Raw genomic sequence first — 26,471 nt, 5'->3', positions numbered from 1 at the left:
AGGGAAGGAGGGAAGGAGGGAGGGAAGGAAGGGAGAGAGGGAAGGAGGGAGGGAAGGAAGGGAGAGAGGGAAGGAGGGAGGGAAGGAAGGGAGAGAGGGAAGGAGGGAGGGAGGGAGGGAGGGAGGGAGGGTGAGCGAGCAGGCAGGCTTTGCCTGTCAGTGTCTTAACCACTAAGCCATCTCTCCAGCCCCTAAGATATATTTCTCCAAGAAGTTTTCCGTAGTAGTACTTCCATAAAGATAAATGATTCCCATACCTTCACTGAAGATTCACCCATGTATACTGGATGAAATGTAATCAAATGACATTATACTCACGAAATCGCTTCTTCTCTGTTTTCTCCCCATGAAAAGCAGTGACCAAACTGAGAGTCAGCAAACTCATGAAGTCCCCCTGCAGCAGCAACACTGAAATAACCCCAAACATTTTTATTGCTGCGAAAATTCAGTTCCTGAACTGTTCCAGAGCTGGGCTTAAAACCCTGTTAAGAGAATGACGAATATAAAAGACCATATTATAATTCCAAGAGAAAAAAAACAGAGATAGATTAAGTGTGTTCAGACACTGTGTTAATCATACACAGGTATAGAAATAACACACAGGGGCTGGAGAGATGGCTTAGCGGTTAAGCTCTTGCCTGTGAAGCCTAAGGACCCTGGTTCAAGGCTCGGTTCCCCAGGTCCCACGTTAGCCAGATGCACAAGGGGGCGCACGTGTCTGGAGTTCGTTAGCAGTGGCTGGAAGCCCTGGCGCACCCATTCTCTCTCTCCCTCTATCTGTCTTTCTCTCTGTGTCTGTCGCTCTCAAACAAAAAAAAAATTAAAATAAAAATAAAAATTAAAAAAAAAAAGGTGCACCACCACAAAAAAAAAAAAAGAAATAACACACAGAAATCATAAAAAGCCAAGGACCTGTGCTATGAACCCACTGATGATTTTATAGTGATGTTAGTAGAATTAAATGACCAATGAAACCATGAGCATTTATCTGCTCTAAAAATCTTTTGTAGGGCTGAAGAGATAGCTTAGCAGTTACAGCACTTGCCCACAAAGCCAAAAGACCCAGGTTCAGTTCCTCAGTGCGTACATAAACCCAGCCGGGCATGGTGGTGCATGCCTTTAATCCCAGCACTCAGCAGGCAGAGGTAGGAGGACTGCTGTGGGTTCAAGGCTACCCTGAGACTGCATAGTGAATTCCAGGTCAGCCTGAGCTACAGACCCTACCTTAGAAAACAATAAAAACAAACAAACAAAGCAAAACAAAACAAAACAAACAAACAAACAAAAAAACACCAGATGCGTGAGGTGGCACATACATCTGGAGTTCATTCACAGTGGCTGAAGGCCCTAGTATGCCTGTTCTCCCTCACGTGTGCTCTCAAATAAATAAATGTTTTATTTTTATTGATTTATTTGGGAGAGGGAGATAGAGAGAGACAGAGACATAGAGAATGGGAACTTCAGGGCCTCCAATCATTGCAAATAAATTCCAGACGCATGTACCACCTTATGCATCTGACTTACATGGGTCCTGGGGAATCGAACCTGGGTCCCTTGGCTTCGCAGGCAAGTGCTTTAACCACTAAGCCATCCCTCCAGCCCTAAATAAATATTTTTAAAACAACTTTTATAAATTCCCCTCTCTAGAGGAAGTTTCAAGATATTTCAGAAGTATGTCTTTAGTGATTATCTTAATAGCAAAGTTGACATGAAGGAGGGAAAAGGTGTCATTTTTAAGTGATGGGTTACCTCATCTGGATTTTCACTAGTGATCCGAGCAGCAATAACATGACCCCTTGGGCAAGGAACATGAGCAGAATTTTCAAAATCAATGGGAGTATCACCCCAAGGAGATACTCCGTACATCATACGGATATCCTTGATTCTATATAGCGGGATCCCCATGGCAATCTGGAAAACAATGAAATACATGTCTTTTATTTGCTATCAGATTGCCTAAAACATTTTTCATCTGTCAAGCCACTACCTAAAGCATTCTACTTTTATAACCAGTGTTCTATAATCATCAACTCTAAATTATCCAAAATTAAAGATACAGATTAAGTTGCTGGAATATTCCCCACTTCTAAAATGTCTCCAAATTTCAAATGCAACACACAGGAGTTTCCCTCTACTACTATTTCCAAAGAAGGGATGACAATGAAGACATCCAAGGGAAGATATCCAAGAAATTCAGATTACTAAAAGGTTTTTAACAATATTATAATTACTTCCTCCATCAGTGCAAACCACTGCAAGAAGTAAAAAACCTCTAGTTCTTACTTTGGAATAGAGAAGGGACCAGTGTGGGAGAGAGGGACAAAGTACAAGCACAATGGGGGAATGAGCATGATTACCATTATGTTATAAACGTGTATGAAAATATCTTAATGAAGCCCATTGCTTTATAAATGAATATTTTCTAATTAAATATAAATAGGCCAATAAATAAAAATAATCTTATCTTTTTTTCCCCCCTGAGATAGGGTCTCGCTCTATCTAGCCCAGGCTGACCTGGAATTCACTGTGTTTTCTCAGGCTGGCCTCACAGCAATCCTACTACCTCAGCCTCCTGAGGGCTGGGATTAAAGGCGTAGGCCAACATACCTGGCAAGAATCTTATCTTTAATGGGGAACCTATATGGTTTTCCCAATATGAGCAAATAATTGGTTAGATACAAGTAATATCAAACCATGTCATAAGCTCCTATTACTTCCCACTGTAATTACTTCTGGAGCCGAGGGGGGAAAAAGTAGTATTAACCGGTATCACTTTACACATTATAAAAATAAATGTATGCTACCACAGCATTCCAAGGAAAATCACTGAACACATTCTGCTAATACAGTGTTTGTTCAATAAAGAATACTAAAATAGAAATAAGAACTAATTAGAAAATTATGAAATTCACTATAATTGGTAACTGAACAAAGCAAATAGTTTTTAAAGTGTAATCCTAAAATAGAACAGGTTATATTAGTTGTGTCTGGCTAGAAATACAGTAATATATCTATATTTGTACTACACCAGAAAACCAATCCATACCTGCATAACACAAAAAGGACAACAGAAATAAACATAAGTGACGAAGTGTTTTTCTCTCATCAGTCTTTCCGTTGTTTCTGATATTCCGAACTTCTCCATGCTTTAACTTGAGCCCAGGATGGAGTGACTTACCTGGAGCTGAGCTGCAGGGAGATTGACATCAGCCACCATTTCTGTACAAGGGTGCTCCACCTGTAGCCGAGGGTTTAGTTCCAGAAAGTAGAAGCTGCCATCCTGACTGTACAAGTATTCCACAGTCCCAGCACTCACATAACCAACCATTTTGGCAAGTTTCACAGCACACTCAAAGGAAGATAAAGAAATAAAATTAATGACCTTGTCTAGCAACTGTATCACTACAATTAGCTAGTTAATCAAGTATCCAGCACTTTTAAGAGCTATCTAAGGGGCTGGGGATGGCTCAGTAGGTAAAAGCACTTGCTGCACCAGCATGAAGACCTACGTTCAGATATCTAGTATCCGTGTAGAAAGCCAGACATGATTCATGAGCCTACAAACCCAGTCCGAGGGAGAGACAGAGACAGGAAGTTCACTGGGGCTTACTGGTTGACAGTTCTACCCAAAACTAATAAGCTCCAAGTTCAATGAGAGAGCCTATCTCAAGTGAATAAAGTGAAGAGTGACAGAGCAGGGTATACAATAATTCTCCTCTGATCTACACACATACATGGATGGAGTACACATATCTGCACACACACACACATGGGGCCACCAAAGGCTTTTACCATATATAAACAAATTTCATCCCTTCTGAGTATTACACAATGTCCTAGGACATGGATGACACACTCGGTGGAAAGCTAGGAGAAGGGGTGATTTCCTCATCAGAACCAAAGCAACTTCTCACCATCAGACATAGGGGATAGAAGTAAACAAGCAAAAGAAAATCCATGGAGCAGATTTTCACTGTCCCTTAGTTTCCAGTATTTCTAGTATGCTCCCACTTTTTTCTGAAACATGGCTACCAAGCTATATATTAGATTTTCCAAAATCTCTTACAGCTAGTGACTAAATTTTGATTAACAGGATATAAACACTGTTGAGTGATCCATATAATGAATATTTAGCTCAGATTTTGCAAAGGAAATAATCTACATTCCTGGCTTTCCTTTATTATGTTCTAGAACATGGTCACAACAGCCAAAGCCATTTCAACCATGCAGATGAGAACAAAGTAATGACATAGCAAAATATAAAGATCCTAAATCTCCAGATGGATAATAACTGTCCCTGAGCTCTGTAAAATTCATCTCTATGATGATAAAGAAAAGTAAACTTAGCTGGGCATGGTGGTGCACACCTTTAATCCCAGCACTTGGGAGGCAGAGGTAGGAGGAGTGCTGTGAGTTCAAGGCCACCCTGAGAATACAGAGTGAATTCCAAATCAGCCTGGGCTAGAGTGAGACCCTACCTTGAAAAACAAAAACAACAAACCAAATAAATAAATAAATAACACACAAAAAAGAAAAGTAAACTTACAAACTTCTCAAGGATGGGAAAGATAACAACAGTTAAGGTACTTGCTTTCAAAGTCCACCATCCAAGGTTCAACTCCCCAGTTCCCATATAAAGTCAGATGCATAAAGTGGTGTGTGTGTCTAGAGTTTATTTACAGTAACAAGCGGCTATGGTATACCCATATTCATTATCACTCAAATACATGTATTATTTATGTTAAAAAAGAAGACTGGAGAGAGTGTTCAGCAGTTAAGGTGCTTGCCTGCAAAGCCTAACATCCAAAGTTTGATTCCCCAATACCTACGTAAAGCCAGAAAGACAAAGTGGTGCATGCATCTGGCATTCATTTGCAGCTGCTAGAGGCTCTGGCATGCCCATTCTCTCTTCCCCACTCCCTGACTCTCTGTGCTTGAAACTAAACAAAAATATACATTTTTTTTTAAAAAAAAAAAGGAAAAGGCACTTGCCTACAAAGCCTAAGGACTCAGGTTTCATTCCCCAGAACCCAAGCAAGCCAGATATACATGGTGGCACATGTGTCTGGAGTTTATTTGAAGTGGTTAGAGGTCCTGGCATGCCCATTTTCTTTTTCTACCTTCCTTTCCTTCTCTCTCTCTCAAAAAAAAAATAAATAAATTTTTTTTTTTTTAAAAAAAGGGAAAGAAAAAGAAGCTTCTTTCTTATTAGGGTCATTGTGGTTTTTAAGATCCTTTTATTATAGCAATTTAACCTGTATCCTAAACATTACAGGCATTAGCAATTGCAGGTGGAATGCTGCTACTTAAAAAAAAATAGATATATGATGCTTATTTAGCAAGAGTAGAGGGAAAAGTGGGAAACAGACACTTTAGGCTGAGAAGCTGGGTGGGAGAGTTCTCATTATGGTATGAAGCAACATTTTGTAAATTATTTCCTATAGTAATGGAATGCTCACTACACACCAACTAAGCCTTTAAAAAAATGATAAAATTAAGGGCTGAAGAGATGGCTTAGTGGTTAAGGCCTTTGCCTACAAAGCCAAAGGATCCCAGTTCAATTCTCCAGGACCCACATGAGCCAGATACACAAGGGACACACGCATCTGGAGTTCGCTTGCAGTGGCTGGATGCCCTAATGTGCCCATTCTCTCTTTCTGCATCTTTCTCTCTCAAATAAGTAAATCAATAAAATATATTTTTTTAAAAGATGGCTAAAAGAAAAACTAGAATTAAAAGTTAATAAATTCTTTAAAAAAAAAATTAAGCCGGGCATGGTGGTGCATGCCTTTAATCCCAGCACCCCGGAGGCACAGGTAGGAGGATTGCCATGAGTTCAAGGCTACCCTGAGACTACATAGTGAATTCCAGGTCAGACTGAGCTAGAGTGAAACCCTACCTCGAAAATCCAAAAATAAATAAATAAAAGTCAGCAGGTCACTGTGGGGCATGCCCTTAATCCCAGCACTCGGGAGGAAATGTAGGAGGATTACGGTGAGTTCAAGGCCACCCTGAGTCTACATAGTGAATTCCAGATCAGCCTGAGCTAAAAAAAAAAAAAGATGAAATTTAGAATGTTGAAAAAGACAATGGCTTTTGTAACCCCGAAAGAATAGATTCTTTAATCAAAGAAACTTGGTGTCAAAGATCAGATCAAGAGAAATGCTTTAGTTTCAGCTGGCCTCAAAAGTAGTCAAAACTGACTAGGAGAGACATGGCCTAAGCACAAAAGCCAGTAAATGAGACAAGAAACATTTCCACAGCTAAAAGAAAACCAAGTATGATTATTCCAACCTGAAGCTAAGCAGAAATAAATAGCCTAGAAGGCTACTAAGCATTTGAGAGAATTATATTTCCACATGAACCATATGCAAGGCTTTCAAAAGCCCACAATTGATAAATGATAGGGATGATATCTCTACCCATGATCCTTCACCAGCAAGAAGTGGGCTGTGAAAGTTCCCCACAGCAAGCAGTCTGCACAGCAGTTTTATAGAGAAACTGAACTAGGAAGAAGTTCCTATAGAACAAGTTCAGGTGTCTTATGGGATCATTAGTGAGGGATTTACTCTCTAGGAACAGAAATAGAACATGTCTAATTGAGAAAGTACTCTACTATGTAGCAGGGAATCAATACAATTTCTGCAGAGAAAGATTTGCAGAGGACCAACTGATTGATTGATACAACTAATAATACTGCAGCTAATTGGAAAATCCAAGCATGAAATTAATCCATGATTGCAAAAATACATACATTATAACTCAACATATATACATTATAACACAAGAAACACCAAAAATCAAGACAATATAAATCCATCAAAAAGTATTGATGCATCAGAAATGACCTCCAGTGAGACTAATTTGGAGAAATACCTGAGAAAAATTTCAAAAGAATGATTATAAATATGTTCAAAGAAATCAAAGGAATCAAAGAAGACACAGGAAACCAATTTAATGAAATGAGAAGGTCAATACAAGAAATGGAAATGCCTCAATGCCTCAACCAAAAGACATAAATTTGCAGACTGGGTTAAAAAGCAGGATCCTTCAATGTGTTTCCTCTAAGAAACTCACCTTTCAAAAAGGATGGACACTGTCTTAGGATAAAAGGTTGGAAAATGGTATATCAAGCAAATAGGCTTAGAAAACAAGCAGGGGTTGCTATATTCTGACAACATAAACTTCAGTCCAACATTAGTTAGGAAAAATAAAGAAGGTCACTTTATATTGATTAAAGGCACACTCCAACAGGAGGACATTACAATCCAAAACATATATGCACCAAACACGGGGGCTCCCAACTTCATTGAACAAATGCTATTAGAACTAAGTAGTGGATGACTTCAAAACCCCACTCTCATCCATTGACATGTCATCCCGGCAAAAAGGTAAACAAAGAGGCATGTGGATTAAATGAGGTCATAGAACAAATGGACCTAACAGATATCTACAGTACATTGCATCCAAATGCTGCAGAATTCACATTCTTTTCAGCAGCACATGGAACATTCTCTAAATAGACCATATATTAGGACACAAAGCAAACCTTAACAAATACAGAAGAGTTGAAATAATTCCTTGCATTCTATCTCTTCATAATGGGATCAATCTACAAATCAATAGCAAGAAAACCTATAGAGCATACAAAAATTCATGGAAACTAAACAATACACTACTAAATGATAAATGGGTCAATGAAGAAATCAAGAAGGAAATAAAAAAATTCATAGAGTCAAATGATAATGAGAACACAATATACCAAAACCTTTAGACACAATGAAGGCAGTCCTAAGAGGGAAATTTATAGCTTTAAGTGTCTATATTAAGAAATTAGACAGGTCACAAAGTAAATAATTTAATGCTTCATGTTAAAGCCTTGGAAAAAGAAGAACAAGGCAAACCGAAAATTAGACGGCATGAAGTAATAAAGATTAGGGCAGAAATTAATGAAATAGAAATCAAAAAAAAATCCAAAGAATCAATGAAACAAATGATTGTTTCTATGAAAGGATAAATCCTTAGCAACTCTGACCAAAAGACATACGCAAATCAATAAATGTAATACATTATATAAATGGACTGAAGGACAAAAATCACATGATCATCTCATTAGATAAAGAGAAAGCATCTGATAAATTCCAACATCCCTTCATGATAAAAAGTCCTACAGAGACTGGGAATAGAAGGAACACATCTCAACATGATAAAGGCTATTTATGACAAGCCTACAGCCAACATATTACTAAATGGGGAAAAGCTGGAAGCTTTTCCACTATAAACAGAAACAAGACAAGGGTGTGCACTGTTCCCACTTTTATTTAATATAGTACTGGAAGTCTTAGCCATAGCAATAAGGCAAGAGACACACATAAAAGGGATACAAATTGGAAACGAAGTGATCAAGTTATCATTATTTGCAGATGACATGATTCTATACATAAAGGACCTTAGGGCTAGAGAGATGGTTTAGCAGTTAAGTGTTTGCCTGTGAAGCCTAAGGACTCCGGTTCAAGGCTCAATTCCCCAGGACCCACGTTAGCCAGAAGCACAAGGGGGCACACACATCTGGAGTTTGTTTGCAGTGGCTGGAAGCCCTGGTGTGCCCATTCTCTCTATCTGCCTCTTTTCTCTCTGTCTGTTGCTCGCAAAGAAATAAAGATAAAACAAATAAAGATTTAAAAATTAAAAAAAAATAGAGGACCTTAAAGACTACCATAAAACTGTTAGAGCTGATAAACACTTATAGCCATGTGTCAGAGTACAAAATAAATACGCAGAAATCAATAGCCTTCCTATATGCTAACAACAAACACAGAGAGGATGAAATCAGAAAATCACTCCCATTTACAATTGCATCAAAAAATAAAGTATCAGGGCTGGAGAGATGGCTTAGCGGTTAAGCACTTGCCTGTGAAGCCTAAGGACCCCGGTTCGAGGCTCAGTTCCCCAGGTCCCACATTAGCCAGATGCACAAGGGGGCGCACGCGTCTGGAGTTCATTTGCAGAGGCTGGAAGCCCTGGCGCGCCCATTCTCTCTCTCCCTCTATCTGTCTTTCTCTCTGTGTCTGTCTCTCTCAAATTAATTAATTAATTAATTAATTTAAAAAAATAAAGTAAAAAATAAAGTATCAATCTGCTGTGGTGGCGCATGCCTTTAATCCCAGCACTTGGGAGGCAGAGGTAGAAGGCTTTCCATGTGTTTAAGGACACCCTGAGACTACATAGTGAATTCCAGGTCAGCCTGGGCTAGAGCGAAACCCTACCTTGAAAAACAAACAAACAGAAAAAAGAATCTCGGAATAAACCTAACCAAGGAAGTGAAGAATCTCAACAATGAAAACTTTAAAACACTCAAGTGAGAAAATGCAGAAGACACTAGGAAATGGAAAGACATCCCTTGTTTTTGAATCAGAAGACTCAATATTGTGGAAATGGCAATCATACCAAAAGCAATCTACACATTTAATGCAATCCCAATCAAAATTAAAATGGCATTCTTCATGCAAATAGAAAAAACAATCCAAATATTCATTTGGAAGCATAAAAAAACCTTGAATATCTAAAACAATTTTGAGCAACAAAAATAAGGCTGGTGGTATCACCATACCTGATTTTAATCTATACTACAGAGCCAAAGTAACAAAAACATCATGGTACTGGCACAAAAGCAGACATGTAGATCAATGGAACGGAATAGATAACACAAATGTAAGTCCGGGTAGCTATAGCCACCTGATTTTTGACAAAAATGCCAAAAATAGTCATTGGATAAAAGACAGTCTCGGGCTGGAGAGATGGCTTAGTGGTTAAGCACTTGCCTGTGAAGCCTAAGGACCCCGGTTCAAGGCTCGGTTCCCCAGGTCCCACGTTAGCCAGATGCACAAGGGGGCGCATGCGTCTGGAGTTCGTTTGCAGAGGCTGGAAGCCCTGGCGCGCCCATTCTCTCTCTTTCCCTCTATCTGTCTTTCTGTCTGTGTCTGTCGCTCTCAAATAAATAAATAAATAAATAAATTTTAAAAGACAGTCTCTTAGCCGGGTGTGGTGGCACACGCTTTTAATCCCAGCACTCCAGAGGTAGAGGTAGGAGGATTGCCAAGAGTTCGAGGCCACCCTGAGACAACATAGTGAATTCCATGTCAGCCTGAGCCAGAGTGAGACCCTACCTCAAAAAACAAAACAACAAAAAGACAGCCTCTTGAGCAAATAGTGCTGGGAAAACTGGATATGTATCTGTAGAAGGATGAAAATAGATTCTTCTCTCTCTCCACGCACAAGAATTAAGTCCAAATGGATCAAAGACCTTAATATCAGATCTAAAACTACTAGAGGAAAAAGTAGGGGAAACCCTTCAACATATTGGTTTTGGCAAGGACTTTCAAAATATAACCGTACTTGTTCAGGCAATAAAACCACAGACTAATCGCTGGGACCTAATGAAATTACAAGTCTTCTGTATGGCAAAAGACACTGTGAATAGAGCAATGAAGCAACCTACAGAATGGGAGAAAATATTTGCCAGCTATACATTTGACAGAGGATTAATATCTAGGATATACAAAGAACTCAAAAAATTAAATAATAAGAAATCAAACAACCCAATTAAAAGAAGAAACACATATACATATACACATAAACACATATACAGACATCCAAAAATATGTTCTACATGTCTAGTCATCTGGGAAATTCAGATTAAAAATACAGCTATCAGATTGGCTACCACCATGAAAACAAATGAACATAACTGCTGGCGAGGATGTGGGAAAAGAGGAACCACTGTACACTACTGGCAGGAATGCAATCTGGCCCAGCCACTATGGAAATCAGTGTGGAGTTTCCTGAGACAGGTAAAAGTAGATCTATCATATGACCCACCTACACCACTCCTAGGCATATATTCTAAGGATGCGTCTCACTACCTTAGACATACTTGCTCCACCATGTTTATTGCCACTCTATTCACATTAGCTAGGAAACAGAACCAGCCTAGACATCCCTCAACTGATGAGTGTATAATGAAGATGTGGCACATTTATGCAATGGAGTTCTACTCAGCGGTAAAGAAAAATGAAGTTATGAAATTTGCAGGAAAATGGATGTTCTCTCTCATAAGTCGATCCTAGCTACAAGTAACTTGACTTCTGTGTATGTAGGAAGAAAAGTCAGTAGCTTAGGCCATTAAGCTAGAGAGGAGATATAAAGGGAATAGTAAGGGAGGGAGGGGTGCACCTAAGAGGATGGTACTGTATATATGCAAGTAGAAGAACAGATTAATGGGGGTGAAAAAGTCAGGGGAAGAGGCTGAGTAAGGAAAGGTGGAGGGAGGGCTAATCAAAATCTAAGAGGATATAAATAAGTCATATGGAAACCTACTTTTTTGGACAATGGACACATAGGAGCCATAGATAGTTACTAGAAAATTTTCAGTGCCAGGGATGGGATACCTTCCAGTGAGTTGTTGGCCAGGGAGGTCCCTGATGCCCCCCAAACATTACAGGCCATTGCCAAGGCCCTTGGTTTCCCACCAGGAAGAGATGGTAAGACCCTATTTCTGAAGACTCCACATACTTGGGCTGCAAGGTCACTGAGAAATCCTGCTGGGGCTGAGCTAATTAAAAACCTCCTCCATGTAGACCAGCTGACAGAAAGCTGGAAAAAGCCATGCTGCACGCAGTTCAATGGGAGACAGAGAAATCACCAGTGAAGATACCAAACAGTGGACACTGTAAGCCTTATATTTGGCCAGCTGGGCCAAATGAGCCAATGGGTGCAATAGTGGCACGTCTGTTATGGCTAAAAGTATGCTCACCAAAGTGCCCAGTAAGCACATCTCTTAACATTCATACCCATATATTAATGCTACTCTCACTCTTTTGGCTCAAGAACCTTCTCTTTTTAGATGGCAGTGACCTTAGGATGACTCAGGAGGCACCATAGTGCTAAGAAGTGACGGGGGGGGGAGGGAGGGAAGGAATTACCATGGGATATTTTTTTATAATCATGGAAAATGCTAATAAAAATAAAATAAAAGAAAAGAAGTGACAGAGGAGTGAGTGCTCAGCACTGAAATATCTCAATTACACCTTCCATGGCTCAGGTTCCATTGCGGAAGAGGTGGTGGAAAGAATGTAAGAGCCAAAACAAGGGTAGGACTCCTTACAACATGCTCTTCCAAACATAAAATGGCCTGGATATCCATGACCTCACAGTGACCGACACTACCTACACAAGACCATCATAAGAGGAGGAAAAGATCATGACATCAAAATAAGAGAGACTGATTGAGAGGGGAAGGGGACATGATGGGGAGTGGAGTTTCAAAGGGGAAAGTAGGGGTGGGGGAAGGAATTACCATGGGATATTGTTTATAATTATGGAAATTGTCAACAAAAAATATTTTTAAAAAGATATGTGTAGCTCGAAGACTGAGCCAGAGGCTAATAAATACCCTCCAGTGACTTTTCTTTACATTTTAAGAGTCTCCTGAACTTTAGCTAGGCACCTAGCTAAAATTCATCTAGTCAGGGACTATAGTTTCTTAACATCTCCTGTGTTTGACTCTCTTTGGACTGAGTTTTGTTCAGAAGAATGTGAAAAGTGACATGTGTGTCTTGTACATCATATTACTATCTGCCTGCCCTCTAAGTCTTCCCTCTTCCCCTCCCACTGGCTACAAATGGAATGTAATCATATCAGTCTGTTAAACCATGAAGATGCTGACACAATGCAATGGGTAAGGCTGGCAAACTTTTTTGTTAAGGAGCCAGGCCATCATCACTGTCAACTTTGAGTCTCTGTACACCTACTCGGATTTACCACTATAGCAACAAAACATAGTTAATACAAAATTTAGCAGAGTAGTGTTTACTAAAACTTTATTTATAAAAGAAGGCTGAGCCAGGTGTGGTGGCACATGCCTTTAATTCCAGCACTTGGGAGACAGAGGTAGGAGGATCACCGTGGGTTCAAGGTCACCCTGAGACACATAGTGAATGTCAGATCAGCCTGGGCTAGAGTAAAATTCTACCTCAAAAAACCAAAAGAACAAACAAACAAAAAGAAGCTGCATTTGGCCTATAAGAGATAGTTGGATGAGCCCTGAGTCCCTGATTCCAGTTCAAAGCTGAACTATGATGAAAGAAATAATTACAAGGCCGGGCGTGGTGGTGTACGCCTTTAATCCCAGCACTCGGGAGGCAGAGGTAGGAGGATTACTGTGAGATCGAGGCCACCCTGAGACTACATAGAGAATTCCAGGTCAGCCTGGGCTAGAGTGAGACCTTACCTCAAAAAACCAAAAAAAAAAAAAAAAAAAAAGAATTACAAACTCACCTTATTGAAGCATTATATTATATTATTTGGTTCATATATGTATATATGTGCACCTTTATAGATGAGTGTATCCTGTGCACATGTATGCAGAAACTAGAGGAAGGCGTGGGGTATCCTTATTTATTGCTTTTCTGCCTTATTTTATGAGACAAGATCTTTCCTTGAGCCTGGATATAAGGTCATTTCCTAGTTACACTAGCTGACCAGTGAGCCCCAGTGATCTTCCTGTCTATTCAACAGGTACCCACCCTACCCCCACCGCCAGTGCTGGGGTTACAGGTGTAGGTGGCCACACTCAGCTTTTTTACATGGGAGCTGGGGATCAAACTCAGGTCCTATACTAGCTGAGCCATCTCCCCAACCTTAAGCCACTGTATTTGCAGGTATCTTTATCATAATAGATCAGAATGTCCAATTACACATACATGCCACAAGAAAACAAACTTCTAATACACTATATATTAGCTATAGCAATAAGGCAAGAAACACTCATAAAAGGGATACAAATTGGAAAGGAAAAGATCAAATTATCACTATTTGCAGATGATATGATTCTACACATAAAAGACCCTAAAAACTCTACCAGCAAACTGTCAGAGCTGATAAAAACTTTTGGCAACATAGTAGGATTCAAAAAAATACATAGAAATCAGTAGCTTTCCTATATGCTAACAACAAACATGCGGAGAATGAAATCAGGAATCTCTCCCATTCACAATTGCCTCAAAAAAATAAAGTACCTTGGAATATACTTAACTAAGGAAGTAAAGGAGCTCTATAATGAGAACTTTAAAACACTCAAGTGAGAAACTGAAGAAGACACAAGGAAAAGGAAAGATATCCCATGTTCTTTGATTGGAAGAATCACTATTGTGAAAATGTCAATCTTACCAAAAGCAATCTACACATTTAATGTAATCCCCATTAAAATTACCATGACATTCTTCACAGGAATAGAAAAAAACAATCCTAAAATTCATTTGGAATCACAAAAAACCTCGAATAGCCAAAACGATTTTGAGCCACAAAAATAAGGCTGGTTACTACCCATACCCTTTTTACCATACCTGATTTTAAGCTATATTACACAAAGCCACAGTATCAAAAACAGCATGGTATTGGCACAAAGACAGACATGTAGATCAATGGAACAGAATAGAGGCCCCAGATGTTAATCCAGGAAGCTACAGCCATCTGATTTTTGACAAAAATGCCAAAACTATTCATTGGAGAAAAGATAGCCTCTTCAACAAGTGGTGCTGGGAAAACTGATTATCTATATGTAGAAAGATGAAAACAGATCCTTGTCTTTCTCCATACACAAGAATCAAATCCAAGTGGATCAGGGACCTTAATTTCAGACCTGAAACTCTGAAATTGATAGAGCAAACAGTAGGAGAAACCCTTCAACCTATTGGAATAGGTAATGACTTTCTGAATATAACCCCAATTGCTCAGAAAATAACACCACTAATCAATTACAGGGATCTCATGAAATTATAAAGCTTTTGTATAGCAAAGGACACTGTGAATAGAGCAAAGAGAAAACCTACAGAATGGGAGAAAATCTTTGCCAGCTACATATCTGACAGAGGATTAATATCCAGAATATACAAAGAACTCAAAAAACAGAATAATAATAAATCAAACAACCCAATCAAAAAGTGGGCTTGGGTTCTAAATAGAGTTCTTACTGGAAGAAATATAGATGGGATATAAACATCTAAAAAAGTGTTCTACATCCTTATCCATCAGGGAAATGCAAATTAAAACTACCTTGAGATTCCATCTCCTGTCAGAATGGCTACCATCAAGAAAACAAATGACAATAAATGTTGGGGAGGATGAGGTAAAAGGGGAACTCTTTTGCACTGTTGGTGGGAATGTAAGCTGGTACAGCCATTGTGGAAATCAGTGTGGAGGTTCTTGAAACAGCTAAAAATCGACTTGCCATATGATCCAGCTATAGCACTCCTAGGCATGTATCCTAATGACTCTTCTGACTACCTTAGAGATAACTGCACAACCATGTTTATTGCTGCTGTATTCACAATAGCTAGGAAATGGAACCAGCCTAGATGTCCAATCCACAGATGAATGGATAATAAAGATGTGGTACAACTATACAATGAAGTTCTATTCAGCGGTTAAAAAAAAAATGAAGTCATAAAATTTACAAGGTTAGGGTTAAAATGGAATTTCAAAGGGGAAAGTGCGGGGGAGAGGAGGGTATTACCATGGGTTATTTTTTATAATCATGGAAAATGTTAATAAAAATTGTGAAAAGATAAAAAATAAAATAAATAAAATAAAATTTGCAGGGAAATGGATGGATCTGGAAAGGATTACAAAGTGAGGTAACCCGGGCACAGAAAGCCAAATGTCACATATCCTCTTTTATATGTGGATCCTAGCTACAGATGTATAGACTTGTGTGTGATCTGGAACCAAAAATTAGTAGCAGAGGCCCATAAACTAGAAAAAGGCTATAAGGGAGGGAGAGAAGGGAAGGTCTTAAGAGGATGGTATTGTATATATGTAGGTAAAAGAATAGATTATAGGGAGGGGAAAGGCCTAAGTGAGGTCAGGGGAAGAGACTGTATAAAAGAAAGGTGCGGGAGGGGAGGATCAATCAAAATTCAAGATATATGAAAATCCACTTTCTTAAATAATGGCACATCCAGACGCCTTAGATTGTTACTAGAAATAGGGAGAAAGAGAGAGGAAAAGGCAGATAGAGAGCATGGGTGCACCAGGGCCTCCTGCCACTGTAAACGAATTTCAGACATAGGTGTCACCTTGTGCATCTGGTTTACGTGGGTCCTGGGGAATTGAACCTGGGTTCTTAGGCTTCGGAGACAAATGCCGTAACTACTAAACCATCTCTCCAGCCTGCAAGAGCCTTTAATTGCTGAGCCATGTCCTCAGCCCTCATATTCTGTTTTTGAATCGTACTCGCTCATCTCTCACCGCCTTGAGCACACACAGGTCTGACGTGTGGCCTTTTGCTCTAGCGGTGAGCCCCTCCCCCCAAACCCACCCCAGGTTAGCACTTAGAGGATCCTTTAAACCATTTATCAGGTTTTGTCCCTGATTTGTTCCAAAATCCTCTGATGGCACTGGCCTTACTCAGCCAAAGTTCTTCCAGAAGCTTGTGTTAGGAGCTTGCTGTGCAGACCCCGTACCCTGCTGCCTGAGCCACTTTTTCTTTTCTCAATTTTTATTAACATTTTCCATGGTTATAAAAAATATCGCTCCCCCCCTTTCCCCTTTGAAATTCCATTCTCCATCATATCCCCTCCCCATCTCAATCATTGTCTCTTTTATTTTATGTCTGGAGGAGAATGTTGTAAGGAGTCCTACCCTTCCTTTGGCTCTTACATTCTTTCCACCACCTCTTCCGCATTAGACCCTGAGCCCTGGAAGGTGTGATCGAGATGTTTACTCAGTACTCCAGTCATGAAGTTGATTTAATTTTTTGTTTATTTATATACAACAACAGACAGAGACAGAAAGAGGCAGAGAGAGAAAGGGTGTGCCAGGGCCTCCAGCCACTTCAAACAAACTCCAGACACGTGTGCCCCCTTGTGCATCTGTCTCACGTGGGTCCTGGGGAATCAAGCCTCGAACCGGGGTCCTTAGGCTTCACAGGCAAGTGCTTAACCACTAAGCCATCTCTCCAGCCCATGAAGTTGATTTTTGAGGATAGAGTTTTGATACAGAACTCTCAGTTCTGCTACCTTAGCCTCCCAAGTACTGAGATTATAATTGTGTGCTAACACACTGGCCAAAGGCCTGATATCAATCCAGAAAACAGAGCTACTTCCTTTATGTGAACTTGTTAAAAATATCAAATAAGACTAAAAAATAAATAGAAACAAACTCCCAACATACTTCATTATCTTTATTCAAAATAACATTGATAATAATCAATAATCAATGTTTAAGCGTTAACTACTTTTAGAGAAGTTCTAGAAAGTTCCCTGCTAATGTTCTTAAGGGAACAGAATTTTTTTTCCTATAGGTAAAGAAAAATTCTTAACAATTCTGCAGAATCCTGCTCTGTTCATATTAGTACATGAGCTGAATGAGATGTACTTCTGTGGAAGAAAACAGCAGTTAACGTATGTGATAGACACACTTACCTGTTCCATGTGTTCAAATACTGCTGGGGTGGCAATAGCAGCAGGTGCCTCTTCAATAATCTTCTGATGCCTGCGCTGTACAGAACAGTCACGGCCAAACAAAGAGATGGCATTGCCATACTGATCTGCCAAAATCTGGACCTCCAGATGACGAGATTGTTTTGCTAGTCTCATCACAAAGATAGGTGATCCCGGTACTTCAGTTTGAACCTACATTAGAAGAGAAAAACTCTTAAATAGTAAATTTATTTTTTCTATACTGAAAAGTTGCTTTGACTTCTATAACCAGATGCCCAGAAGGACCAGAGACTGTTAATTAGTAGAACTATAAATCATAGATAGTCTGGTGGTTTGAAATGTAAAGTGAACCCCATAGCTCATGTGTTTGCATACTTAATCTTAAATTGGTGGCACTGTTCTGGAAGGTTGTGAAACCTTTAGCAGGTGGAGGCCTGCTGCAGAAAGGTGTCACTGAGGCAGGGCCTTGAGGTTTTACAGCCAGTCCTGCATACATTCATCTACTTCTACTGCCTCCATGTTGATGTGACAATATGACTCCAGCTTTCTGCTACTGCCATGATATGAATTCCCCTCAAAACAAAAAGCTGAAATAAACCCTTTCCTTTAAGTTGCTTCTGGACAGATATTTTGTCCCAGCAATGAGAAACTAACACAAAATTCATGACCTGATCTATCTTTAATATATGGTGTTCTTAGTTATGTAATCGCTATTTTAAAAAAAAAAAAATTTGCAGCAACCATAAATTGAAATGCCAAATTATTGATGGTCATTATTGCTACTGCACAGAAGTATAAACTAATGTGTAAGAAATCACATTTTAAAAGAGCCCACCTTTTCATGTTAAATATTTGGGGTGAGGGTTTAATTTTATAGATAGAGGAATGCTTCATGGAGTACAGAGAAAAGATTTTTGCTGTTTTAAAGAAAAAGCATGTTGGGGATAGAGAGAGAGCTCTGTCAGCTCAGTCAGGAAAGTGCTTTTCTTGCAAGCATAAGGACTGATTTCTGGCCTCAGAACCCATGTTTGGTTTTTGCGGGTTTTTTTTTTTTTTTTTTTTTTTAAGATTTAGTTATTTATTGTAGACATAGAGAGGGAGAGAGAAAGATTGAGAATAGGTGCACCAGGGCCACTAGCCACTGCAAATGAACTCTAGACACATGCACCACCATGTGTATGGCTTACGTGGAACCTGGAGAATAGAACTGGGTTCCTTAGATTTCGTAGTTATGTGCCATAACCACTGACCAATCTCTCCAGCCTTTTTGTTTGTTTGTTTGTTTTTGTTTTGTTTTGGTTTTGGTTTTTCGAGGTAGGGTCTCACTCGGGCCCAGGCTGACCTGGAATTCACTATGTAGTCTCAGGGTGGCATCGAACTCACGGTGATCCCCCTAACCTCTGCCTCCCACATGCTGGGACTTAAGGCATGTGCCACCATGCCCAGCTTTTATTTTGTTTTTTTGAGGTAGGGTCTTACTCTAACTCATGCTGACGTGGAATTCCCTATGTATTTTCAAGGTGGCCTCAAACTAATGGAGATCCTCTTACCTCTGCCCTCAGAGCCCTGGGATTAAGGGCGTATGCCACCATGCCCAGCTCCATGTTTGGTTTTCTTTTTCTTTCTTTTTTTTTTTTTTAAAGCTAGACATTGGGCTAGAGAAATGACTCAGTGAGTGATACTGAAATGTAAAGGTGTAACTGCCTGAGTTTAGATCCCCAGACCCCACGTAAAAACTGGAAACTGTGACAGGTTTCTATAATCTCAGCACACACATCATGTTTAGATGGGAAGTGGAGACAGGAGAATTTCCCAGAAGCTTCTGCACCAGCTACCCTGAAGAAGAGTCATGAACAACAAGAGACGCCGCCTTAAACAAGACAGAAGAGAAGGCAAGGAATAACACTTGAAAGTAGCCCTCTCATCGCTACACACGTGCCATGGCATGTGTGTGGTGTGGCACGCACTTGTAATCCCAGGGCTGGGGAGACAGACCTAGATAGGTCCTGGTGATAAGCCAGTCTAGACTAATTAGGTGAGTTCCATGTTTCAGAATGAGAAAGCCTATTTTTAAAAACTTGGGTGTGGACTGGAGAGATGGCTTAGTGGTTAAGGCGCATTCCTGCAGAGCCTGAGGAACCAAGTTTGATTCTCCAGGTCACACATAAGCTAGATGCACATGGTGGCACATGCATCCAGAGTCTGTTTGCAGTGGCTAGAGGCCCAGGGTTGCCCATTCTCTCTCTGTGTCTCTAATCAATGAATAAGTAAAAAATTTTTTTAAGTTGGATGTTAGTCGGGCGTGGTGGTGCACGCCTTTAATCCCAGCACTCGGGAGGCAGAGGTAGGAGGTTCGCCATGAGTTCGAAGCCACCCTGAGACTACATAGTGAATTCCAGGTCAGCCTAGGCTAGAGTGAGACCCTACCTCGAAAAAACAAAACAAAACCCCCCAAAAAAGTTGGATATGAGCCAGGTGTGGTGACGCATGCCTTTAATCTCAGCACTTGGGAAGCAGAGGTAGAAGGATGACTGAGTTCAAGGCCTGCTTGAGACTACATAGTGAATTCTAGGTCAGCAGCCTAGGCTAAAGTGACCCTACCTTCGGGGGGATATATATATATATATGGATGGATGCCTACACAACACTTTTATCACTTTCTTTGTTTAGTACTTATACAAAATCATGGAAGACTTAGTTCATACTGTTTTCCCTTTTAACCCTTGATAATTAAGCAAGAAATGAGTTTTTGAAAAGAAGATGAGGTAGGAGCATGAATAAAAATTGGGATTAAGGCCAGGTGTGGTGGTACAGGCCTTTAATCCCAGCACGGGGAGGCAGAGGTAGGAGGATCACCTTGAGTACAAGGCTACCCTGAGACTCCATAGTGAATTCCAGGTCAGCCTGGGCTAGAGTGAGACCTTACCTCGATTAAAAAAAAGGGGGGGGGGGGAATTTAAAAGAAAAATACGATGGAAAAAGTGAAATTTTCCATCGAATTTTTTTTAAATATTGTATTTATTTACTTGATAGAGAGAAAAAGGCAGGTAGAAAGGTAAAGAATGGGCACACCAGGGCCTCTAGCCATAACAAAGGTACTCTAGGACACATGTGGCACCTTGTGCAACTATCTTTGTGTGGGTGCTGAGGAATCGAACCTGGGTCCTAAGGCTTTGCAACAAGTGCCTTAACCACTGAACCATCTCTCCAGCCCCAACTTTCCTTGTTTAAAAAAAAAATGTTTTTCTGGGCATAGTGGTGTACACCTTTAATCCCAGCACTCAGGAAACAGAGGTAGGAGGATTACCATGAGTTTGAGGCCACCCAGGAAACTACATAGTGAATTCCAGGTCAGCCTGGGCTACAGTGAGACTATACCTCAAAAAAAAAAAAAAGAAAAGGAAAGGAAAGGAAAGGAAAAAAAAACCTTTTTATTGGTTTATTTGCAAGCAGGGATGGGGGACCTTATTCATGGGCCTGCCATGGCCTCTTGCCACTGCAAATGAACTCCAGATGCATGCACCACTCTATGTGGCTTTACTTGGGTACTGGGGAATTGAACTTGAAACAGCAGGCTTTGGGAGCAAGTGCCTTTAATCACTGAGTGATCTCTCCTCAGGCCCAAAACATTTTTTTTTAGCACATGTTTTCCTGAGTATTGGTGGAGTGAGTCAAGCAAGTATGGTATTCTTAGGGCATGTAAAAAGGGAACTTTTCTCCCTTTTCTGATTCTGAAAAGATCACCTCTTTCTCTGCCTCTACAACTAACCTAAAGCATGACCACATCAAAGGGTAAGGAAAAAGAGACAAAACAATGAGCTTTACTAAGTTACACTTAGTTCATACATAATGTGGGGCCTGCCATGGAGTTATTATGTCAGGCTATAGTAGCTATACAGCACTGTGTAGGCTACTGGGACAACATGATAGAGTCAACATAAAAGAAACTCAGGATCTTGTAGCCAACTTGAAATAAGAAAAAGCCAATCATAAGACCCTATTGCTGAAGACTCCACATACTTGGGCTACAAGGCCACTGAGAAATCCTGCTGGAACTGAGCTGATAACCTCCTCCACGCAGACCAGCAAACAGAAAGCTGGAAGAAGCCATTCTGCATGAAGTTCAATGGGAGAAAGAGATACCACCAGCGAAGATACTCAACAGTAGACACCACAAGCCTTATATTTGGCCAGCCAAGCCAAATGAACCAACAGATGCAATAGTGGCACATCTGTCATGGTGGAAACCAACTGCCCCCTCTAATTAGACTGGGGGCCTGCTCCATGGGAGGAAATACATCCCTGACAATAAAACCTACAACAGGGGTAGTCATGAACCTAGTGGTATATGTAACGTCTGCTGCTATCTGGCTAAAAGTATATACTATGCTCACCAAATTGCCCAGTAAGCACTTCTCTTAATATTTATACTCTTATATTAACACTACTCTTACTTTGGGTAGAGAATCGTCTCTTTTTAGATGGCAGTGACTTTGGGATGACTCAGGTCTCATAGTGGTGGAAAGAAGTGACTGGAGTACTGAGTAACATCTTGATCACACCTTCCAAGGCTCAGGCTCTAATGCGAAAGAGGTGGCAGGAAGAATGTAAGAGCCAAAGGAAGGGTAGGACTCCTTACAACGTGCTCCCTCCAGACATAAAATGGCCTGGATATCCATGACCTCATAGTGCTTGACACTACCTACACAAGACCAAAATAAGATGAGGAAAAGATCATGACATCAAAATAAAAGAGAGACTGATTGAGATGGGGAGGGGATAATGATAGAGAATGAAATTTCAAAGGGGAAAATGGTGGTGGGGGGGGTTTATTACCATGGGATACTTTTTATAATCATGAAAAATGTTTAAAAAAATTGAGAAATAAAAAAAGAAAAGAAAAAGCCAATCAGAGAGACTGGGGCCTGGCCAGTCTAAGAGTGACCAGATCATATCACGCCTTTATATGGGAACACACAGATATAGAAAGACATTGCCAGGCTGGAGAGATGGCTTAGGGGTTAAGGCACATACCTGTGAAGCCTAAGGACCCTGGTTCAATTCTCCAGGTCCCACATACACCAGATGCACATGACTGCACATGTGTCTGGAGTTCATATGCAGTGGCTAGAGGCCCTGGGGTGCCCACTCTCTCTCTCTCTCTCCCCCTGTCTCTAATAAATGAATACAAATCAATCTTAAAAAAAAAAAAGACATTGCCTCTTCCTTACCATCAAAAGATAATGCAAACCACATGTTCCATGTAGAAAATAGCTACATTCCCATACAACAAAGGCTAACACCAATATTTGATTGAATGACATAACTGAATAAAGCTTATATTGAATTAGACAATTCATTAACATTTTTCACCTGTTATTGAGCAAGTGAAGGGCTAGACAGCAAATCTAGATTAGATATACATAAAATTAAAAACTAGGGTAGAAGGAGGGTATTGCCATGGGATATTTTTTATAATCATGGAAAATGTTAATTTAAAAAATGTTAAGAAAAAAAAAGCTAAACAAGTTCTGTTATCCAAATAACAGTATGAAGGGCTAGCGAGATGGCTTAGCAATTAACAGTGCTAGTTTGCAGCCTGTCAGCTTGGGTTCACTTGCCTAGCATCTACATAAAGCCAGGCACACAAAATGGACCATTTGTTTATAACGGCAAGAGACACCCACATATGCACCACCCCGCAAAACAAACACACATGAATACAAATTAAAAAAAAAAAAACAGTATGGGTTGAATAGTTCCTTTTGGGCATATATGTTAACTTGAATAAAAAAAGACAACATGTACTCCACCTGTCTGAAGAGATTGGGAAAGTCATCTGCACTGCTGACTTTTCTGATTCCCTTCCCTCCTCCTCCTTCTGAGGCCTTGATCATGACTGGATATCCAACTTTTTCTGCTGCCTTCAAAAAGACAAAGAGAAAGAGTAGTATTAGTGGGGAAAGAGAAAACTAGCATTTTCTCCGTTTAAGAATATAACTAAGAAGCCAAGCATGGTGGCACAAACCTTTAATCCCAGTACTTAGGAGGCAAAGGATGGAGGATCACTGTGAGTTTGAGGCCACCCTGAGACTACATAATGAATTCCAGGTCAGCCTGGGCTAGAGTAAGACCCTACTTTGATAATCAAAAAAAAAAAAAAAGAAAAGATACAACCAAGGACTGGAGAGACGGCTTAGCAGTCAAGGAGTTTGCCTGCAAAGTTAAAGTACCCAGGTCTGATTCCCCAGGACCCACATAAGTCAGATGCACAAGGGGCACATGCGTCTGGAGTTCGTTTGCAGTGGCTAGAGGCCCTGGCAAGCCCATTCACACTCTGTCTCTCTTCTCTTTGCTTGCAAATAAATAAATAAAATTCAACAATATATATATAACTAAGCTAAGAGTGGTAGCACAGGCCTTTAATCCCAGCACTCGGGAGGCAGAGGTAGGAGGATCGCTGTGATTTTAGGCCACCCTGAAACTACATAGTGAATTCCAAGTCAGCCTAAGCTAGAAGGAGACCCCCACCTTGAAAAACCAAAAAAAATAAAGAATACAACCATTAGGGGCTGGAGGGATGGCTTAGTGGTAAAGGCACTTGGCTGCAAACCAAAGAGACCTACAATCCCCCAAGACCTACATATTAAGCCAGATGCACAAGGTGACACGTGCATCTGAAGTTTGTTTTCAGTGGCTAAAGACCCTGATGTGCCCATTCTTTCTCAATCTGCCTCTTTCTCTCAAATAAATAAAATAAAATATTTTTAAAAGAAAGAGAGCCGGGCATGGTGGCACACACCTTTAATCCCAGCACTCGGGAGGCAGAGGTAGGAGGATTGCTGTGAGTTTTGGGAAACCCTGAGAATACTAGTGCCTGAGCTAAAGTAAGACCCTGCCTCAAAAAACAAAAAACAAAAAAAGAATGTTTGTATATGATTTTGTATATATTCATGTGCCCATATATGTAAATGCAAAGAAATGAATTCTAGAATATTCATCAGTTGTGATACATAAAAGATGGGTTAATATGAACTTTAATTTTTGTTTTTTCTTCCCAAGTAGGGTCGGTAGTCCAGGCTGACCTGAAATTCACTATGTAGTCCAGGGTGGCCTCCAACTCACAGTAATCCTCCTACTCTGCCTCCTAGGAGCTGGGATTAAAGGTGTGCGGCACCATCCCTGGCTAAATTTTAATTATCTACTACATAATTTCTGCATTTTTAGATTTCCTTCCTTATAGTACACAGGTATTCATGTATTGTTTTATTTACCTCTGTGTGTGTATGTGTATGGACACACTAGGGTTTCTTGCTGCTACAAATGAATGGTTTTACAATGGTGCTGGGGAATCAAACCTGGGCCAGCAAACTTTGTAAGTTAGGTACCTTGGACTGCTAGGCCATCTCTCTAGCACTTAAAATGATTTTTGTGTGTGTGTTGTTTTAATCTTTATTTATTTATTTATTTGACAGAGAAAGAGGGAGGGAGAGAGTGAGGAAGGATGAGAGGGAGGAAGGATGGGTATGCCAGGGCTTCCAGCAACTGCAAACAAACTCCATGCCCAGCTCTCTTTTAAAAATATTTTATTTTGGGCTGGAGAGATGGCTTAGCGGTTAAGCGCTTGCCTGTGAAGCCTAAGGACCCCGGTTCGAGGCTCGGTTCCCCAGGTCCCACGTTAGCCAGATGCACAAGGGGGCGCACGCGTCTGGAGTTCGTTTGCAGAGGCTGGAAGCCCTGGCGCGCCCATTCTCTCTCTCTCCCTCTATCTGTCTTTCTCTCTGTGTCTGTCACTCTCAAATAAATAAATAAATAGTTTAAAAAATATTTTATTTTACTTATTTGAGAGAAAGAGGCAGATTAATAAAGAATGGGCACATCAGGACCTTTAGCCACTGAAAACAAACTCCAGATGCACGTGCCACCTTGTGCATCTGGCTAAGGTGGGTCCTGGGGAGTTGAACCTAGGTCCTTTGACTTTGGAGGCAAATGCCTTTTAACCACTAAGACATCCCTCCAGCCTATTAAAATGTTTTTTATTTATATGTGAATGTGTATATGAGCATGCCAGGGTCTCTTGCCACTATAAACAGAATGTCAGATGTTCATACCACCTTTAGAATCTGACTTTACATGGTTGGCTGAGGAACTGAACCCAGGCTGGCAGGCTTTACAAGGAAGCACCTGTAACCACTAAGTCATCTCCCTCACCCCTCATAATGTTTTAAAAGAAATTAAGTCGGGCATGGTGGTGCACACCTTTAATTCCAGCACACAGGAGACAGAGGTAGGAAGATCACTGAGAGATCAAGGGCAGCCTCAAACTCACTCTGTAGTTTTCAAATGATAACAAATAGGATAATGTATTTGGTAATTCAGTTAGAAATTTTATTTTTCAGGCTGGAAAGATGGCTTAGCCATTAAGGAGCTTGCCTGCAAAGCTTAAGGACCCAGGTTTGATTTCCCAGTATCCATGATGCATATGTCTAGAGTTCATCTACAGTGGCTAGCGGCCCTGTGGTGCCCATTCTCTCAATCGGATCCCTGCCCCATAAATAAACAAAATATTAAAAAAGAAATATTAATTTTACTCATTAAAGAGATTATAACATATATAAGTGCAAACAACAGAACAAAAATGAACTCAACATTCAGCTGTGTATTTTTCTAGAATAGCCTCTTTCATCATCTACCTAGAGGGCATAAATGCCACTTCTAATTGGTTAAGTCAAAGAGGACCAAGCCAGACAGAACTGTAGGAAAAGAAATGGTTATATTGGGGAAAGGGTCTTCCTTCTGATGGGCTCACAGTTTTACAGTGATGGGAGTAACACTTTTAGCCTTTGCTTGGTTCACGCTTCCCTCCTCCCCTCAAGGAAAAGTGGAAGTTAACTGACTGGACAATTTGGAAGGCAAGACTGAGCATGCATTTGCTCAATCTCTTCCTCTCTGAGATCAGGTCATTACACACAA

The 26,471-nt window shown here is 40.3% G+C and overlaps 1 protein-coding gene across 4 annotated transcripts in view; it reads right to left on the bottom strand.

The window, feature by feature from the left end:
* The window catches only part of Acaca (acetyl-CoA carboxylase alpha), a 334,197-nt gene that overhangs the window by 198,613 nt on the left and 109,113 nt on the right, over nt 1-26,471 (bottom strand). For all 4 annotated transcript variants that reach the window (XM_045158041.1, XM_045158040.1, XM_004664543.3 and 1 more), the window contains 5 exons: nt 23,312-23,422; nt 17,481-17,690; nt 3,179-3,349; nt 1,750-1,911; nt 319-482 (listed from right to left, as the gene is read on the bottom strand). In XM_045158041.1, the coding sequence (XP_045013976.1) occupies nt 319-482; nt 1,750-1,911; nt 3,179-3,349; nt 17,481-17,690; nt 23,312-23,422 (818 nt within the window). The remainder of the gene's footprint in view (nt 1-318; nt 483-1,749; nt 1,912-3,178; nt 3,350-17,480; nt 17,691-23,311; nt 23,423-26,471) is intronic.

The sequence above is a fragment of the Jaculus jaculus genome, chromosome 9 (genome assembly GCF_020740685.1).
Source record: "Jaculus jaculus isolate mJacJac1 chromosome 9, mJacJac1.mat.Y.cur, whole genome shotgun sequence".
In the NCBI taxonomy this organism is placed as follows: Eukaryota; Metazoa; Chordata; class Mammalia; order Rodentia; family Dipodidae; genus Jaculus; species Jaculus jaculus.
This window is presented reverse-complemented; position numbering and strand designations above follow the sequence as displayed.